This window comes from Parasteatoda tepidariorum, chromosome 1 (genome assembly GCF_982258835.1).
Source record: "Parasteatoda tepidariorum strain Cologne lab strain chromosome 1, Ptep-v5.0, whole genome shotgun sequence".
NCBI lineage: Eukaryota > Metazoa > Arthropoda > Arachnida > Araneae > Theridiidae > Parasteatoda > Parasteatoda tepidariorum.
In genome coordinates this window covers 103,873,550-103,893,695 of record NC_141755.1, presented here as the reverse complement: position 1 = coordinate 103,893,695, position 20,146 = coordinate 103,873,550, and the positions used below count along the sequence as shown (strand labels likewise).

Below are 20,146 nucleotides of genomic sequence, written 5' to 3'. Positions count from 1 at the left end.
TCAACAAATAAATAAAATAAATCTGTAAACTAACATTATATAAATCTTAATATTAATATTTTACAATCTGGCAACTTATGTTACGGAAATATTCTTAAATGATTCTTGCAAATGACTGTAAGAGCATGACATCTTTCTATATTCTTCCTTTATATTTTCATTTTCTTGTTTTATTTTGAATTTTTGAGCCGTTTCTTAGTTTCTGTCTCACATGTATCATAAGTAACATGCATGTAATAAATATTATACTGATGAGGAATGTAATATGTTTGAGGCGTTGTAAGACAATTTTAAGTCTTGTAGAGGTGATAAAAAAAGTTAGGGACCCCTGTTATAATCCAGAGTTGAAACTCAGATCTGGAAAAAAAATTCCCCGCGATTTCCCTGTATGTATTATACACAATGCATTAAAAGGAAAGAATTACTGTTCTCTTGAATGAGCTATATTTGGCTAATTATACTAGTTCTAAAAGCTGGAAAAACTGGAGTAAAAAAAGAAAACAGCTGAACATATTTAAATGCTATAGTAAATTAAATAGTTTAGTACAGCTGAAATATCATGGTTAAATATCCCATAGATTACGCTTCACCATTTTTTAAAAGATGAAAATAAGAAACAAAATTTCCTGTGTTTTCCCAGTTTGTAAAGAAAATCTCAAAATTCCCTGTATTTTCCTAGTTAATTTTGGTGATTTTTAAATTCCCTGTATTTTGCAGATTTTCCCTGTGGAGTGGCAACCCACAGACTTTTATGGACTCCTAAGACTTCTATGGTTGGTTCTGACACATTAAGAGGATTTAAGGTTCCACATATTTAAAAGAAATCAATCGAAGAGAAATTAAATAAATTTTCGAAAATTCAGTAAATCAACAATGTTATAAAATAACATACTCTTTTGCTAGGAAAAGCGGGCTGAAAAAAAGCGTCTCTTATCCACTCCTTCAAAAGAGAAAGAAGTTCGCGTTCATGATACTGATTGCACAAACAGCGAATGACATCTGTGTACTCTTCTAGATCTGTTGTTTCCTCATCCATCTCATTCTGAAGGAGGTTGAAGCAAAAGCTGCCCAGACAAGGAAGGTTTTCATATGGCATATGACTACCGAGGTAAGCAACGCTGGGAAAGATTTTAGATCCCTGAAAAGTAATCATGGAATTAATACTAAAAACATACCATAACCCGTCAAATGACCGCATAAGAACTGTTGCATCGAAAACGCGCCTCTCAGCTTATCGTTTTTGCACATCTGACTTCATGACTTTTTCTTATCAATTCCATACAGTTAATATTATATTACAATTTTTTTTGTATTTTTCTTTTTTCGCAAAATACTTGCCCTATATCTATTTCTACCACAACCGGTCATTTAACCGGGAGAACAATTTCTTGCTTTATAAGGTGATCGGTTAACGATGTAATGCGTGTTCAACATATGGCATTCGATGAGCAGCACAATTCTGCAAAGACTGTTGCGTAGTTAGTTCAATCAGAATAACTGTGCATTCAAATTTCAAGAAAGGACTTAAAATTTTAGATTGGCATTTTTATGTCAGAAAAAGTGACAAAAACTAAATGTTTTGGTAAGTAGCTTATATTTTATTTTGATAGCTTTACTTCATTTCTAACTAACTGTTAGTGTTTACCCATAAAAATGTCGAAAAAAATCAAGACAACACAAGTTCTTGGAAGAAATACTATTAATTATCTAAATAATTATAAGAATTATAGAAATAATAACAATTGGAAGAAATATGTTTGCGGAAAATGCACAATGGAAACACGCTGTATGTGTTAAAAATGCATTGAGCAATGCATTAAAAATTCTTATTCCTTGTGTATGTAATACATAAGAATTGGTAATACACAATTTTGTTTAATTACAATAAAGTATTTTTAGTTTATTTCCTTCCTAACATCCATATTTCATACATTCAATCAAGAAACATAGAGTCTGGTCATTGGACCGGCTTTGGTAGAAATAGGTATAGATTAATTGTTTGCATGTTTAGTGTTAAGTAAATGTGTGATTCTAACAAAATATTCTTTAAAGAATCTCATCTAATCAAAACTGTATCTTCATTTCCCAAATATTTAATCAAAAATCTAGCATTATCAGCCATTTACTTCCAATGTTCTAAAAGCAAAATGAATTTTAGCATTACTGGAGTCTACAAATTCAATATAATACAATTTTTACACCTCCACGAATTCTCTTACTAACCATCTATAAAATTTTCCATATAAAAAATTTTTATATTTTGGATACAGCTTAAAATGTGTGATTAAGAAAATGAACACAGGGAAAATTGCGCTATTTAGATATTCAATTCAAATTTAATAACTAGAGGAATTATGTTACATTGTTCATTTCTTCAATCTGAATTCGTTCATTTGTCTTGCATATAAAAATTTCATGATATTAAAAAATCAATAAAGAATTCTAATTACTACATAAAAAAACCAGTATTAATTTTATTAAAACTATTATATAGGCAGATTTGATTTAAAATTTTTTTTTTGATAAATAAAAAATAAAAATAACAAAATTATTCATTTAAATCAGTTATAAAAATAGAATTATAATAAAGATAAATGACAAAAAATACTGTGGCAAAAGATTTTACAATTTAATGATTAGTTAAAAACAAAATAATTGTTTTATTACCCAATAAATATATTAAACACACTTAGAATTAATTGTCACTGTCAACAGTCAATACTCCAAGAATTTCTAAAGTAGATAATCAATTCCAGGTTTTTTCTCGAGCTCCAGAGAGAGTGGCCTCCTTGCATAACTGCCTTGCTTTTTTATAGACTTTTAAAATGTAAAGATTTCATAAAAAATTGTGTAAAACATAGTAAAGTCTTGCTACTGAACATTTTTTATTATCATCAATTAAAGACAATACTCATTAAGATGTGATAGGATTCAAACAATTCAATTCGATTCAGTATTGGATTACTGATTGATTTTTTTAAAAATTATTTCAATAAAACTTACAGCAGATTCTTTTTATAACTCTTAGATTTGAAGAAAACTTTTTTGGAATATTGCTAGTTTTGAGAATTTCCAAAACATTTTTTTGACTAATAGAAAGGCAGAAAAATGCAGTTATACTACTTTTTCACTTCTCCCCAAGGTAACAAAATCTTAAGATTTTTCAGAATTGAATCTTCAAACATTCAACGTAATGCAACTGATTGAAACAGCCTTAGTCTGTAACAGGCTGTAATATAATACAGTAGAGAACCATTTATCCGGTATTCAGATAACCGGGAAGAATTTTGCTTGGTTTTCGCGCTATTTTAAAGTACTATAAGGATTATTAAAAAAAAAAAACAGAAATTTGACTCATCCTTAAAGTTGAGTAGAGGGAAAGGGGGGAATTCTTCTCTTCACTTGCCCAGAGGAACTTCAATTCTTCCCCTGACCTTGAAGATCATTAGATCCAGAGGGGGTAGGGAAGGGACAAATGTTTTATTTTCTCCTGTGTTTATTTTCTTTTTCTGATAAGTTGCCATCAATCAAACTTAAAGGAGCGGCAAGCTGATTTTGTTTTCTCTTTGATTTACGAGGGGGTGGGGAAAATGCATTGTACAGGCATAGCAATGAATGTTTGAGTTAAGGAACTTGAACATATGGCTAAGAGTATTGATTTTAAAGGTGAAATGTGAGATTTAATTTAAATCATCCACTTTAGTTACTTAGTTTTGTTATTTATTATGGTGAATTGTTTTATTATTTCCGATAATGCATCATTTAAGCACCAGTTACATTCATCTATTTGACATCAATTAACAAAACAATATTTTTCTGTTGAATAAATTCTGATTTCTTAGAAATGTGATATCATTAGCAAGTTTTTCTTGATGTGCAATCAAATCTGTTTTCGTTAAAAATAGTCTTTTAATAAAAAAATAAAATAAAAGGAGAAGATTGTTTATTAATTTAAGCATATAATTATTTGTTAATAAAAGCAGGCGATTATTTTATAAAGATAGTAGTTTTCTTTTTTAAATTTTGATTCTGTTTTTCTGATTCCACTGCGTTTTTTTCTTCTTCTTCTTTTAGGATAAATTTCGTACTCAATAAACTAATTCTTTTTATTCATAAATTTTATCATTAAGTTTTTTTTTTTTTAATTCCATTTATATGATATCCTGTCTCTTCCAGGTTTTAATACTTATGTTAGTGCCTTTTTTAAATATCGTTTCCGTTCCATAATTTTTAAGTGTTGTTTTAATTTAGCTTAATAAGTTTTCTTTTCATCCCCCCCCCCCAAGTATAATTAGGTATGAAATATATTGCGTTTTTTAATTATTGGTTTTGTTTTATATTAGTCAATTTGGGGATTTCAATTATTATCAAAAAATAAATATGCAAATTTTGTATTTTTAAAACTTGTTTTTCTTGTCTAAATTTGCAAATGTTTTTATCCTCTTAAATGTTATTTTTCTACCATTTTTTTTTTATTTAGGACATCGTTTCGTTTTTTCCCTATTTTTAAATATGTTTAACTTTTTCCTGGTAATTTGGGTTTGATAAAACATCGATTAATGGCACTTTTGGCCGATCCAGAAAACCGGAAATTCAGACATCCGGGATAGTGATGGTCCCGGTTAATTGGTTCTCCACTGTATAATAGTGTTTCTCTGGATTTTCCTTTTTATTTTAATCTTTGAAGTATTGTGCTTTTATTCTCATTTTGTCTTCCATTATGCGGCCTTGGGAACAATCAGTTTTTGGTTGAAGCACTGACTACAGAAGGGTTCCAGCATGTTAGCAGTACAGTGCATCCCTCGAAGAAGTACTGTTTTCGATGACAAGCTTATTCTTTAAATTACAATTGTTTTTGTTTTTACAAGTTTTACTATGCTTATTTAAACTGTGTACTAAAGACAATTTTGGTTTTATGCTGCTTTTAGCACTTTTTCAGTTTGACTCATGATATTTAAATTTTTGTTTAATTCTATGTTTTATACTTTTATTAGGTTATCAGGGTGTGTAGCCAAATCTTTCAACAAAAAATAAGTTGCAAAAAATAAGTACTTTTTAAGCCCTCAAAAATGCTTTTAAGCACTATATACATTAAGAAAATTCAAAATAATTTTCAGAGACTTTAAATGATCATGATAAAACAACTAGTGTCTGACAAAGAATTCTTTTCTTCATTATATTAGCCAACATAAAAAAATCAAGAGATATTTTGGTTTGATATCAGAGGGTGAAAAATGAAGCCTGAAATTAAGAATATCTTGCAAAATGCAGCAGAGTTGCAATTGAGAGTGCAATAATCTCACCGAACTTAGTTCAGTAGACGCACATGCAGACTTGCAAGTATTTCATCAAACATGTTAAATGATGGGCTTTTTCATACACTATGGATGGATGGTAGACCGAAATGGATTGTGGTTGAATGAATTGTAAAAACCTTGCATAGAACAATGTGAAAAGCATGCTTTTGCATAATACTTTTCGAAAATTGACATGGTAAAGAAAAAATTCTGTTTCGAAAAAGAGAAAATTAAGCACTTTCTAAAAACAGCTAATAAAAAACCACCTTTGAGGGCTTTTAAAAATTGAATTGAAGCACGTTTAAGCACTTTTTAAAAACGCTACACACCATGGCTATTATATGGTTAATTTAAGAGTTCATGTAAAATGTCATTTTGTTTCAGTTATCTCAGGGTGGGTCTTTTTAAGTAATCGCAATATTGACAAAATTTCTGTAAATTATTATCAGAAATTAGCATCTTATAAAGAATAAAGTTATGCAAGTCATATCTAGAGAAAAACAGTTAAAAAGTGATTAACTTCAAAACACTATCAAAACAAAAGTTAACATTGCTAAAAGCTAAAAATATAAAGTTAGTGTAATGATGCAACTTTATAGGTTACCTTATAGTAAAACAAAAGATCTTTAAGGCATTTGCATATTTCCCCAACTGCTTGTTTCAGCAACTTCTTATTTTCTTCCTGAAAACGAAAAATAATATAAATTAAGGAAGTCAAACATTACAACAAAATTATGAAAATTCTGGTTCAAAATTATGAGAATTCTGAAAATACATGACCCAAAATCGAACGGCAAAATAGGAGATCATTAAAAATTTCTCACTATGTCTCTGCATTGTATAAAATGCCAAATGACATGTGATAATTTCGTATTTTTAACAAGTATGATTACAATTTAGAAGTATTAATTGAAAGTTATTTCTTGATGAAATTAAAAGTTTCATATTTTGTTTTCTTTAAGAAGAAAAGCATACATTTTTAGTAATAGGTACTCCTTACATTTTTTTTTTTTGAACATAGGACTGCTGCCTAGTATACATTTTCCTGGCATTTCCAATAGTTTATAATACATAGTGTGGCGTTCTTTACAATAATTATTTTCCTAATTGGATATTATTAATAGTAAGCAAATAATTAAATTTAAACTAATATTTGTGTTTCATGAAAAAATTGATTAATTGAATAAAGAAAATGAATTTTTATAAGGTCATCAACTCGGCATCGATATTTATTTTAATAAAAGAAAACAAAGGAAAAAAATTATGTGATGTTTTTTCACACTGATGCTTATATTTTATACTTTGCCTCGAGAGCAAGTCATTACACACAATGCCTAAGTTAAATAAATAACAATTATCATATTTTATACAATAACAGCATAAAAATATAACAGTATAATAAATAACGGTATAAAAGAACTACTTAAATTACTCATATCTTGCGCAGTATAAAACTAATTTTCTTCAAATTTTTAAGCAAAAATTTTAACATAATTTTAAATTGTTCTAAAAATTTTGTTTAATTTTATTACATATTTTTAAAATTATAGCAAAAAAACGTAAGACATAATTCTTCTTTATTTTTTTTTAAATAAAATTGTTTATATTTCCATAAATATTTCAGCTAAGCTTACAATATTTTGTGTAAATATTGCATACAATAACCAAATAGAGGTACACCAGAATATGATCCGATATCATTTAAATCAAAACAAGTACAGTCAGACCTCGATATAAGGTCACTTTTTCAAAGTCCCGTCTCACTGAATAGGAATTCTTTGTTACAGATTATCAGATATATGGTCAAGTTTTAAAAATCGTTATCGCTTATAAGGTCATTTTTATCTGAGGCGAGGGAAGCTCTTTTCTAACAAAAGCCTCTTTAACTTCCTTACAAGGCAATTACCCCTCTCGAGTTCTAAGAAAATTTTGCAGCCAACGAACAAGCTACAATTTCTGAAATTATTTCACAAGTTCTGGACAGTGATTATAATGACAGCGATCCTGTGACTGTAGCTGTAACCCAAGTGGAAGCCTTTAATGCAATAAATGTCATACGAATTTTTTTTACAAAACCATGAGGGAGCTGAGGAACAATTTGAGAAGTTACAAAAACCAGAAAACATTGTTCGAAAATGAAACCAAAAACAAGACAGACCTGCATAAATGATTATTTTAAATAAGGTAAGATGTAATGTATGTATGTTCACTTAGAGGAAATTTGTGAACAGCTTTATTTTAAATTAAAAAGTTTTTTAAAAATCTAACTTTCCTTAATTCTTTACTAATTCTGTTAAAATCTATTGACTTAAATATTTAATTGATGGCCTATCGTTTTAGTTTGTATTACCATTTTTAAAAAATCATAGTGTGTACTATATTTACGTGCTTAGTTATGAACTGCTAATGAATTGGTTAAAAGGTCACCCCGCTTATAAGGTCACTTTTGCGATATCCCTTAGGGTGACCTTATATCGAGGTCTGACTGCATAATTGTGTGGATTGATAATGTAGATATTTTGTTAGATAGTTGATTATGCAAGATAAAAAATAGAAAATTTGAATAAGATTCTCTTAAGCTATTGTCAATCAGAATGTAGTTGGTAGGAAACAACGCATTCTAACTTATCGCATTTTAAAAAGATTAAATTTTAACTGGATTCTCACCTGCAGCTTCAAATTACGATATTCTGAAATACAATAACAGAATGAGCACGGATGACCTTTTTTCGGACAATTATTTACTTCGTATCCTTCACCCTTTCAAGGAACTAATATTTATTTCGTATCATTCACACTTAAGCTGCTGCCTTAACCCTCAACACATTAAGGTCATAACACCCTCCGACTGACAGACAAATGCTAATTGTTTTACAACAGAATCCAATTCATACACATTTTATGAGAACTTTATATTGATATAAATTATTAGATTTTTTTTAGAATGGTTGTCAAGCAATTATGAATATTAATGCCTCACACAGATTAGCATTTAAATATATTGTGCGTTATTAAGTAATAAATTCACAAACAAAAACAAAGTACTATGTACTACTCACTTTTTAATATTTAATAAAAAGTTCGCTTATTATTGCTAAATTTCATGAAACTGTAACAGAGAAGAGGTATAATTATGCAATTATGAAGTCAAATTATCAATAATTGACTGGGCTTCCAAATTATTTGGTATATGGGGATAGAGAGAGCACTATCGACAATGTCAACCTTCACCTATGAAAAGGTACCCCGTCGTAGAATCGAGTTAACATGTCTTATATACTAGTGAATTGGAATTGTATTTTTGTAATGGTAGACACACTACAGGTATATTCAATGGCTAAATCACAATATTTAATCAAATTGAAGTGTATATAAAAAAAAGAAGAGATTTTACTTTTTTTAATTCATTTAGAGAGGCCAGCCACATTATCACAATAGCTTCCATGAAACCACCCACAACCACTTCATCGTCAAATCCGCAAGCAAATCCCAATTTATAAATGTCTTCCAGATCATCAAATGATTCTTTCCTGGCCCTCTTCTTTGCTGCACATTCCTTTAATTTGACATCCTTCATTACAAACAAGTGAATGGAGTACATGGTTTTACATATAAATTTTACTGAAAAACAAATAAATAAAAAAACAATTATAAGGAGTGATGCAGCAGATTGTAACATAGAACTATCCTGTTTTTTCAAAATAAATTCTAATACTGAAACACTTGTAATATTTTATTTCTCTTTTTAAAAAAGAATCATCCATTAAAAAAAAAAAAGGAAATTTGATTTAAATGACTCACCTATAGCTTGAAGTCCATGGAATTGTGGTATGTAGAGAAAGAAGACCCTGGATGCGGCCGGACTGTGTTTAATGATGTTGGCACTTCTCAGAAGTAATGATCCGATGTTGGCATCTCGGGGGAAATAGCTGTTGTAGATTAAATTCACAATGATTTTCTGTGTTACTGGATCTTCTTCCAATCTAGCAAGAAGCTCCTCCAAGGGGACAACATCAAAATACTGAAATGTTTCACAACAGTATTTCAATATGTTTATAAATCCCTGCTTAGATCAAAAATTTTTAAAATTTTTTTATTTCCTATGAGCTGCACAATCAGTCTTCCTGATGAGCAGACCTAGTGCATTCTCCAGAAGTGGTATCCACTCTTTCAGGACCACCACAATGGGTGAGATACCGTTGGCCATGTTAATTTGGACGTCTAGTGTCTGTCACACTAGATGGCAGCACCGAGACTCTATTTGGATGCTAAAGTGCACTAGGAATTTAATTTTGCCGGAAATGTCAAGAGCCAATAAGGCACTCCAGGGATCTTTTACATGCCGCATAATCATAAGACATGGCCGCTGAGAATTTTCTGCATCCCGAGAATCCGGTGTCTGGGCCCGGGATCGAACCCGCAGACTTGGGCTCAGAAGGCTGCGCCACTCAGCCAACTGCGCCACTCAGCCACGCTTAGATCAACATAAAGAGTCTCTTTTGGCACTGATGTATGACTCTAAAAATAGTCACTTCAAATAATAAAATTGTCTCCTAAATAGTTTCAAGCATAAAATTGTTGCAAGAATAATCTTCTTCCTTAAGTTATAAGGTCAGAAATACAATTCTAGCATAAAACAACAAAAGTTTAAGATATGTGTATTTTTGTTGTTTTATGCTAGAATTGTATTTCTGACTTTAAGCGCTTTTCTATTTTGATTTATCATTTTAAATGTTACTTACTTAATTTGTCTTCTTTTGAATTTGAAAATTAATTTCATTCTTTGATTGGACTTCCCTCCTTCAGTTTATTTTAACACTATTTATGCTTTAATAATAATAATAAAAAAATCTAAATAATGTTAACTTTTTTGTGATACTTACACTGTATATATAACTTTTTTACAGAAAGTTTTGTGGAGAAAACCCTAAGAAGCTCATAATAAGAGCATCATTTGTTTTTTAAGCGTGTAATTATTAATGAAAAAAAAATTTCTTTAAAAGAAAAGATTTAAGTAATTATTTTTACAATTGTTTAAAGTCAGGTAGGGTAAGAATTTGGTTGGTAAGAAACTATGTCATCTGTTTTTTTATTTTTTTTTTTTTTTTTTCCCCACGATGGATTTTTATTCTTGGGAGAGAAAAAAAGCACTAATGACAAATTTGTATTATTTAATATAATTAAATAGGCAGAAACATAGCTTTTTTATTATTCTTTTCAATTTTTAAATAAATAAATTTGATTTTGAATAAATAAATTCAACATTCAGTTACTGAATGTTGTGCATAGACAGAAAAGGATAAAGAATCCAGTAATTAATATTTGTTACTACAACAGAGGAGAGGCAATTATTGAGTTGATATTCAGTGAAAATCTTAATATTGCAAAAAACTAAATGAAGCTGAATTTTGCACATCCACAGAAAAGAAGGCAATGTATGAAAATCATGACATATCGTCAGCAGGAATGCACAATATTTTTATTGGCATAACATATGATTTGGTTTACTTTAATAACACAAAAAGTTAGGTTTGAAATAAAATCAGAAATCTTAAATCTATCTTAAATAAAAATAAACACAATTTTTTTTAATTTTTTTAAACTGAAATATAGAGAAACTAATAGCCAAATTATATAAAATAAATAAACTTAAGCTTTGTCTAATTTTTTAGAAAACGAAAACAGCTTAAAATTTATTGGTTTATAAATAGTAAAAAAAATACTTAAAAAAAGTAATTAAAAAATATTAAAAAAAAGTATTTAAAATAAATACGGTCAAACCTGTTATTGTGTTATTTTTTAATTGTGTGATTGTTTTATGCAGTACATGAAGATTTCAATCAAACTGTAACACCGTCAACGAAATTATCAACAACAAAAATTAGTAGATTTTAGCGGCCACTTCATTTTTTTTACGTGCAATTCATTACTTTACATAAGTATTGTATCAGCCAATTAGATTAGATATGCATTGAATTGAAATTAAAATCAATAAAACTCTGTAGAAGTTTATTTAAACACAAATTACTGCGATTAAATTATACAGCTTAAAATTAAAATAAAAAATTTTAATAAAAATTAACCAAATCAAAAATTTTCTAGAGATGTAATTCTTCTCATAAATAAATTGTGCTCAAAACTGGGTGACGCACGGTGATCACGAGTGTTTACTAACCCCACTAAAAATAATCTACAATAAACAAAATAAGGCGTAATAAAAATTAAAAAGTAAGGAACTAAATAAGAAACATATCATCCTGGTTAATTACTAAGTAGTAAATATTACTTTAAAATGCTTTGGGAAAAAAAAGCTTTAGTAGCTTACCTTTATAGCTGAAATTTTTTTGATTTTTAGGAGAACTTGAGAAAAAGCTATTCTTGCAGAATCAGATATATCATGGAAGAGGTGTTTTAACTTAGGGAGCACAATTTGCATTGTTGGTATAGTAAGGACGTTTTCTAAAAGCGCTCGAGCACCCTAAAAAAAAGGAACATATATAAATTTTAAATAATCACAAATAAAAAAACAAATTAGACAGTAGAGTTTTAATTAAATAATGAAAGAATCTATATACAGTAGGGAACCGATTATCCGGAACGATCGGGACCATCGGTATTCCGGATAACTGATTTTTCCGGTTTTCTGAATCGCTACAAAAAGCCGTTTTTTTTTATTGTTAAACCCAACTAAAAAAAAAAAAAATTGGAAATAATCTTAAAAAGAAGAAAAAACGATGAAGTAATACACTAATAATTATTTCCAAAATGATGGTAAGGTAAATATCTTTAAAAAAGACAGAAAAATCCTAAAATCTTATGAGAAATTTTTTTTTTTTTTTTTTTAAATGGCGGGAAACCTTATCGAATTTCGTTCCGGTTTTTTGGTTTTCCGGTTTTCTGATTTCCGGATAACGGGTTCTGTACTGTATTACATAAAACACTAATCTAACCCAAGAAAAAAGGCAGAATTATTTTCTTCCTGTTGCCAACGGCTATGCCTAAATTACATTAAGAAACAAAATATAAATAATTCATAAAATGTTGAGTAGTATGCAATACGCAATGGCCCAAAGAATGAAGTTCAAAGATCAGGTCAAGAGCGACGATATTATTCAGTTTTCTTTGCCTTTTTGGATAAAAATTAAGATATTTGAATTTTTCTTTCTTTCAAGATTAAACGTGGGTAGAATTGTAATCCTTTACTTTCATTTAAACACCAGTAAAATTGCAGAAGACTAAAGCATGGACAATTAATAATTGATAATTAAGGAAAGAAAAAAGCGTGTTCCTAAGATGTGCGAAATTCCTTTTAAAACTTATAACAAGAAAATATAAATGAAACAACTTATTCAAAAGGAGAAATTATCTGTAAATTCAGCACTTTAATATTTACAAAAGCTAAAAAATAAATAAATAAAAAAGCCAGTGAGAGTATGTAGGAAGTGTTTATTTTCTATGCAAAATTTTGACATTTTATTAATTAATTTGACAAAACAAATGTAAAGGAATCTGGTTAACATATTGACCTAAATTTTTAATTTTAGAAGCTCATACCATATGGCAGTATGATATTATTTAAAATTGAGATAACTTTTCACGATCTAAATTTAAATTTTATAAGAAAACTAGTACAATTATTTTCTTTTTACTCTTGGTAAGTTCAATACTTTATTTCTTTATATAATATAAGAAGAGAGTGAAATATAACAAATAGCCAATCACAGAAGACTTGCGGTTAGTAACACACAAAACAGTCAATTAAAATTGAGAACGCATGTGTGTGAAGAAGTATTAGTTTTTAATAATGCTGCTCGCTAAAATGCTACGACTAAACTTACCAGCTAAAGCTGACTGGTGATTTTTATTTTATTTTGAGTATGTCTAATAATGGTGACGCAGTTTTCCATTGTTGTCCGTGCATTTCTATTGGCCTAAAAATCATGAGGTAGGATCCAGTTTTTCCTCATTCATTTCAAGATTGCTTTGGTTGTCATCAGCATACAATTATTCCTTTTAGTATATATATGTTAAGGGAATAGTTTAAACTTTAGTAGAAAAACTGTTTTCTGCTAAGAAAAGACAATTATTGCAAAGCAATCAATGGGGTTGGTGAGTGGCAGCGAACAGGGGGCTTAGCTCCCTAGTATTTTATATATATAGTATATATATATATAAAGTATATATATATATACAGTAGGGAACCAATTATCCGGAACGATCGCCATTCCGGATAACTGATTTTTCCGATTTTCTGAAGTCGTTTTTTTATTGTTAAACCCAACTAAAAAATCAAAAAAAAAATCGGAAATAATGTTAAAAAGAAGAAAAAACGATGAAGTAATACACTAATGATTATTTCCAAAATTATGGTAAGGTAAACATCTTTCAAAAAAGAAAGGAAAATCCTAAAATCTTATGAGGAGAAAATGTTTCCCCCCTTTTTTTTAAAAAAGGGGGGAAACTTTATCGAATTCCGTTCCAGTTTTTTGGTTTACCGGTTTTCTGAATTCCGGATAAAGGGTTCTGTACTGTAGTATATATATATATAGCACAGAAGTATCGAAATTAATTATATTTCTCTCAATAATTTTGATACATAAGCATGTTGCATGAGTGTATTGTAATGCCAGACAGTTTTGGTCAGTGTAAGAGATTTGAAGATAACAGATCGAAGAAGGGAGCCTGTACATGATAAAAGTGAGATTTGGAACAGAGTAAAATTGGACATCGTGAGAAAAAAAAAAGTAGATTTCTGGTGATCAAAGGTGGAATTTGTTTTATTGCATAGGTTTCCTTCAAGTGCATACTTCAAGGTTTTCTTAATGTCTCAATTTTCCTTTGTCTCAATAAAGTTATATATTTTCTCCATACTAAGTGGATTTGCCTGCATTTTCGAGAAGGAAATATTTCTTCCAGGTTTGTAAAAGAATTAAATTAACATTAAGGGGTAGTCCAAATTTTGGAGCCCTCTCCTGACCAAACTGTTGGGACCAGATTTCCCAGATTGCGGCTACCCCCAATGTTTTGGAGGTCAGAAATTTGAATCCGTCGAAAAAAAACATGCTTATTCAGAGAAAGTATGTTTTTGTGCCTGATTTCATAACTTTAAATATCGCCTACACATACTGATTAGCATATTTGAGATCGCTTCCTCGAACCTTTAAGATTGAGTCCTAGAACATGAAGATACGATCATTAGATCGAAAGATATTAAGGGTGGTTCGTTTATTTATTTTGCTCCCTGTACTTACATATGTTCATTGAACTTACATATGTGTGCATACATAAAATAGGAAAAAACAGAAGCTGTACATATAGATATATATGCATGAACATAAAATGTTCATAGATATATGTATGTATGTATATACATGAACTGAACATACATATAGTATATATTGTACAAATGTACATTAAGCATAGCACATTATACATTGGACATATATGTATTTTATCAATGTATGTGCATAAAATAAAAAATGGGCCACCATCAGGGCCGGATTAACCTATAGGCACACTAGGCACGTGCCTAGGGCCTACGAAATTCAGGGGCCTACGAAAAACTTGGGAGAAAAAAATTTGTTGACAAAAATAATTTAGCTTTAAAAACAACAAGTGTATTTTGCACAAAGTTATGAAGATACAAATAAAAATATAATATTTTTCGGTAATAAATTATTTTGCAGAATCTTATGATCTAATATATTACTTTTTTTGCGATTTTTGGATTCAACGAAATCTTGTATTATGCTGTCGAATTCCAAACTACGCAAAATGTCGTATTCAATAGACATAAGTGCGAGCGATGCCAAACGATCTTGATTCATTGTTGAACGCAAATAATTTTTTATCAATTTTAATCTGGAGAAAGATCTTTCTGCATTTGATCCAAGAATCGACAAATATGTTCTTAATGCAATGTGTGAACGTTAGGAAAAGTATTCACTAGTTTATCTTTAACATAGTTATCGATCGAACTAATCATAATGGTATTATCGATATCAACTGCAATATCGGCAGTATGTCGGTATTGCAGATAAAGTTCGATAAACAAATTTGCAAATTAAAATCCATATTAATAAAAATGTAAAAAAAAATATGCAAGGAAATTTCAGCATATATTTTGAAAAGAGGGGAGGAGTGGGGGAAGGAGGGGAGGGCCCAAAAGCGGCTATGCCTAGGGCCCACGAAAGGTATAATCCGGCTCTGTGCCTAGGGCCTACGAAAGGTATAATCCGGCTCTGGCCACCATGAATAACTTTGGATCTTATGATCGGATCTTTACGTTCTAGAACTCAATCTTAATGGTTTGAATGGGTGACCTCAAACATGTTAATTAACTGGTGCAGACGATATTTAAAGTTACAAAATAAAACACAAAAACGTTCTTTCTCTGAATAAACATGCCTTTTTTTCAATATATTTGGATTTCAGACCCCAAAAATATAGGAGGTAGCTGCAATCTAAGAAATACGCTCTTCATAGTTTGATCAGGAAAGTGATCCAAACTTTGGATCCCTTAATGCTCATTTTACTTCTTGCATATTTCGCCATATCTAGAGACATTTCTATCGAATTGAAAATTTTTGTACAAAATTATAAAATTTTTTTATCCAAAGAAAATTTTACGAAAAAAAAAATTTAATACTAACTCGTTTCTAACCAACAATAAGGAGAGACAAGTACTACTATCGAAAGTTTAAAAGTATTTTGGAGTAGACAGTCAAAAGAATATTTGTTAGATTTGAAAAGCTATCACGAAGTGAGGAACACAAAATAGTTATTTAAGATAAAAAGAGGGAGAGGTAGTACTTCTCCTGGAAGAGCTTTTTCCTCACCAATTGAGGAGTAAAGCCCTTGTTCTCTAACTAATACCTGGGTGAGATGGAGTCGTGAGAACTGTCCATTCAGAGTGCGGAGGTCCTCTGCAACTGGTCATTTTCTAGGAGATAGATCAGAGTGGGGAAGATATTGAGAACCATGAACCTAGTAGGTTCGCATAAACATGCACGGGCTGTTCTTTATTTAAAGGGGGGGGGGATTTTATTCTCTTCCGCCATAATTTATGTTTAATAAATACTTGTCTTGCATCCTCCATATTTCAGTCTAATAACCAATTTCAACCTTAATACACTGTAAGATCTAAATGATTGTACTTAACTTTATCTATTGAAGCTTGAAATGCAGTTAAGCCCTTTGAAGTTTTCAGAGTTGTTTGAAATGCTATCTATTTCTTTTTATGCTTCAAAATAAAATAGGATATTACAAACACAGCAGCTTTCCAAACTAATGTCTTATAATTACAATCAGAATTTATGAAAATTCATTTTCTCAGCTTTATTTATCTCTCTATTCTTTTATTCTTCTAGTTTTTTTTAATTAACTTTTTTTTTGCTCTTTAAGCCTTCTTCTCTAGGGATTTTTTAAACTTATTAGAGAAACATTTTGGAAAAAACCGACTCTAAAAGTTAAAGCCATAAACTTAACAGTGCTAAACAAATGGCTTGCGAAATGCGTGTAAACTAAAATGCTAAAAAAAACAGGTTTTGCTGGTTTTTTTATAATTAATATTGTTATTTTTTCCTAAATATCAAACGTGCATATTTTTTAAATGTATTCATTTATAGATTTTTAATTTACTTTCATTATTTAATAATTTTCTTTCATTCTTTTGACTTGAATATGCTATCTAAGTTATATGTAATTACAGATATGCTAATAAAATTGGCATATACATACTTCCAATGGATCATGCAGCTATGCAGGTTAGACTTTAGAAACTACAGAACTATTACTTTTTGTGCCAAATGTAAGTTGTAACCACTAGAATTTTATTTTAATTTTATTTTTGGCTCTATATAGTACTTCAGAGAAGCCAACTTGCTCCGGACAGCAAATATGTATTTTAAAGTGGAAATTTATCAATTGAGATTTTTGGTTTAATAAATTCAATTTAGTAGATTTTTATTTACCACTATTTCTAAATAATTTGTAGGGTTATACAATTCACCACTTTATAGTACTTATGTCATGCTATACCTTTTAAAAAGCAAGAAAAAATAATCAAATATTTGCAAAATTTACTTTGCAGTTATTTACCGTTTTTTTTTAATTATTTTGGCGCATCCGGAGCAGTTGGCATCTCTGGTACTTCAAGATTCTTGAAGTTCAAAATAATTAATTGCCAAAAGAGACTTACCTTTGCAACAGCAGTTCTCACTTCAGCTGATGAAGAATCGTAGCTGAGCTCATTGGTGATAATTTTGAAATATGTTTTCAGTGTCTACGAATAAAATAGAATCAGATTTTTTTATGCAAAAAATTGTCATTCTTATTTAAATACAGTCTTTAAAAAATTACATAGAAGAAATTTAAACAATTAACTTAAAATTTGTGTAACAATTATACTTTCCTTTATTAAAAAGAGAAAAAAACAGCTAAATATTTGATTCATAAACATACAGAAAAATGTTACGCCTTAAATTTCGCTTTTTATATGATTCCATATAATTTGTGATAAGATGCAAAGCACCCAAGAACTGGTACCCACCCATACCTTAAAAATCTCTCTCCGTATGTTTAATAAAAATGTCGACTTAATGTATTTTTTGTCTTTCTTAAATTTATCATAAGGATTGCCTTACAGAATAGTTTTTAAATGATTAGAACTATCTTATATAAGTTGTAACAAATCCCACTTTTTTCTTCAGAAAACATATTGCTTTAAAATTAAAGATGTAAAAAACTGACAAATTTGATTAGCTAGAGAGGAAATGGCTTTTGAATCACAGATCACAAATAAATGCTATTGCAATAAAGCTGTAATACCCTGTAATCAGGTGAACATGAAAATCGATGCTTAAATGTTAAAATTGCGTAAGTAGGAATCAATAAACGGATGAATGAAATAAACGAATTCGGGGCTGTTCCAAACATTCAAAATGGCGACAACCCGCAACCCATAAGAACCGAAAATTTCAAAATATAAATTTTAGATTTCGAATTATGAAAAAATCACATGTCTTGCTCCTATTTTTCAGACCAGGAAGACGAAATGAAAAATACGGAATTCCGGGATACACTCGAAATACAATGACCCCTAATAACAGTACCATCTTTACGCATGAACACACCCGGGCAGTGTCCAAGAGCCCCAAGCAGGTAGCCCTTCAGAATCTTCCTTTTTATAAATTGTATTAAAAAAGCTAAGAAGAAACAAACAACATTGTCTTATATATTTTTTAAAATAAATATATTCTATTGTATAAAGTGTGCATTTTTTCTCTACAAATACTGATTGATTTAATGCAAACACCAATAATTTGAATAGTTTATCACCCAGAAAACTTACAAAGGCAAACAAAATGTAGTTTTCTGTGTTCCAATGAAACTTTTAGGTACTCGGGCATTGAAAGATGCTTTAATAACTGTTTAGTTTACCAAAATAATTCATACCTTGTGAATTTTTTAAAATTTAATTATGTTTATTTAATTTAATTATTTCAATTAACTTCCATGGTTTTGAAAATTATTTTATTATTTTATTATTTAAGGATCACAACTGGCTAGCATCTAATTTATTTATTTTTTTTAAATTATGCATAGTGAAAAAATGCTTTGAGTTTTTGGGATAGTCAAAGTGTGTTTAATTTGTTAAAATTATTGCATCATATTTTAAATATGATTTATAATATGCATGTGAAGTTTTTTTTAAGTTCGTTTTTATGCCTGGTGGCCCTACATGCCATTAAGATAGCCCTGCCTAATACAATAATAAAACAAACTGGCTACTATCACCTACATAGCAAAACAGTACATTTATCTCTCCACCAAGTTGCAGTACAAACAAATTTAACACTTATTGACTAAATTAATTTGAAAGGCAAAGTTAACAAATGAGGTCAAAGTTTTATATTCATAGTAATGGTTGGTATCTTAAAACGATTAGATTGCACTGCTGAAACATATAGACTTAAAATGGTTTGATAGGTCTAATTTATTAAATTGTAGTAAAACATACATCTTCAGGAAAGAGTTCCCAGTTTGTACTCATAGTTATGCAGAGACCTTTCACAGTAGTAATACGTACAACTGGATATTCATCTACGAGAAGATCCTGAAAAACACAAGAGAAAGTAATTCTTAGACATAATTTGTTAATTTATTGAGATAAAATATCACTTAGATTGATTTAACTAATAATTTTATATAAATCTTCATTACTAAAATAATATTCCCATATAACAGCAGGTATCATAAATTTGGAAAAGAGGATCAATATAATAGAAGATTCTAAACCACGATTCTCCACATTAACTTTACCGGCGTTAACAATAAAAATGACAGTCAGAAAATTTTCAAAACTAAGCAAGAACTATTAATTTCTTACACTATTTGTATAATTATTTACTAAGAGAATACAATTTGAATATCCAAACACGCCAAAATTGATAAATGTTTTGTAATTATTTTGAATCTATAAAAAATTAGAAAAAGAAATTTGTTTTGGGTAAAATGAATACTTAAGTTCATATTTTTGTTAAAAATTTATTATAAAGAATTTTAAGATCTATCATTTTTAATTGTTTAAACATGTTCCAGACATATGTTGAAATGTCTAGTGGGTAAGGTCAAAGATATATGAAATGATCTATACAACACAAACCTCTCTAAAAGGCAAAGCCTCACATAACAAAGTTCACGTTTGAAAGATCTTTCTTCCATCACTAAATTCAACTACACGGAGAAGATCTGTCATTATTTAAATTTAATAAGATTAAATTTAAATCTGCCATTTTGCGGCATTAAAATGGCAACTTTATCCTTAGACTTTTTTTCTCTTTTATAAT

At 29.4% G+C, this 20,146-nt stretch overlaps 1 protein-coding gene across 7 annotated transcripts in view; it reads right to left on the bottom strand.

Annotated features, from left to right (window-relative positions):
• LOC107450369 (condensin-2 complex subunit G2) overlaps positions 1 to 20,146 on the bottom strand; it is a 71,301-nt gene that overhangs the window by 18,345 nt on the left and 32,810 nt on the right. For all 7 annotated transcript variants that reach the window (XM_016066136.5, XM_071179383.2, XM_071179384.2 and 4 more), the window contains 7 exons: positions 19,318 to 19,413; positions 17,497 to 17,580; positions 11,623 to 11,775; positions 9,099 to 9,318; positions 8,692 to 8,918; positions 5,902 to 5,979; positions 893 to 1,138 (listed from right to left, as the gene is read on the bottom strand). In XM_016066136.5, the coding sequence (XP_015921622.3) occupies positions 893 to 1,138; positions 5,902 to 5,979; positions 8,692 to 8,918; positions 9,099 to 9,318; positions 11,623 to 11,775; positions 17,497 to 17,580; positions 19,318 to 19,413 (1,104 nt within the window). The remainder of the gene's footprint in view (positions 1 to 892; positions 1,139 to 5,901; positions 5,980 to 8,691; positions 8,919 to 9,098; positions 9,319 to 11,622; positions 11,776 to 17,496; positions 17,581 to 19,317; positions 19,414 to 20,146) is intronic.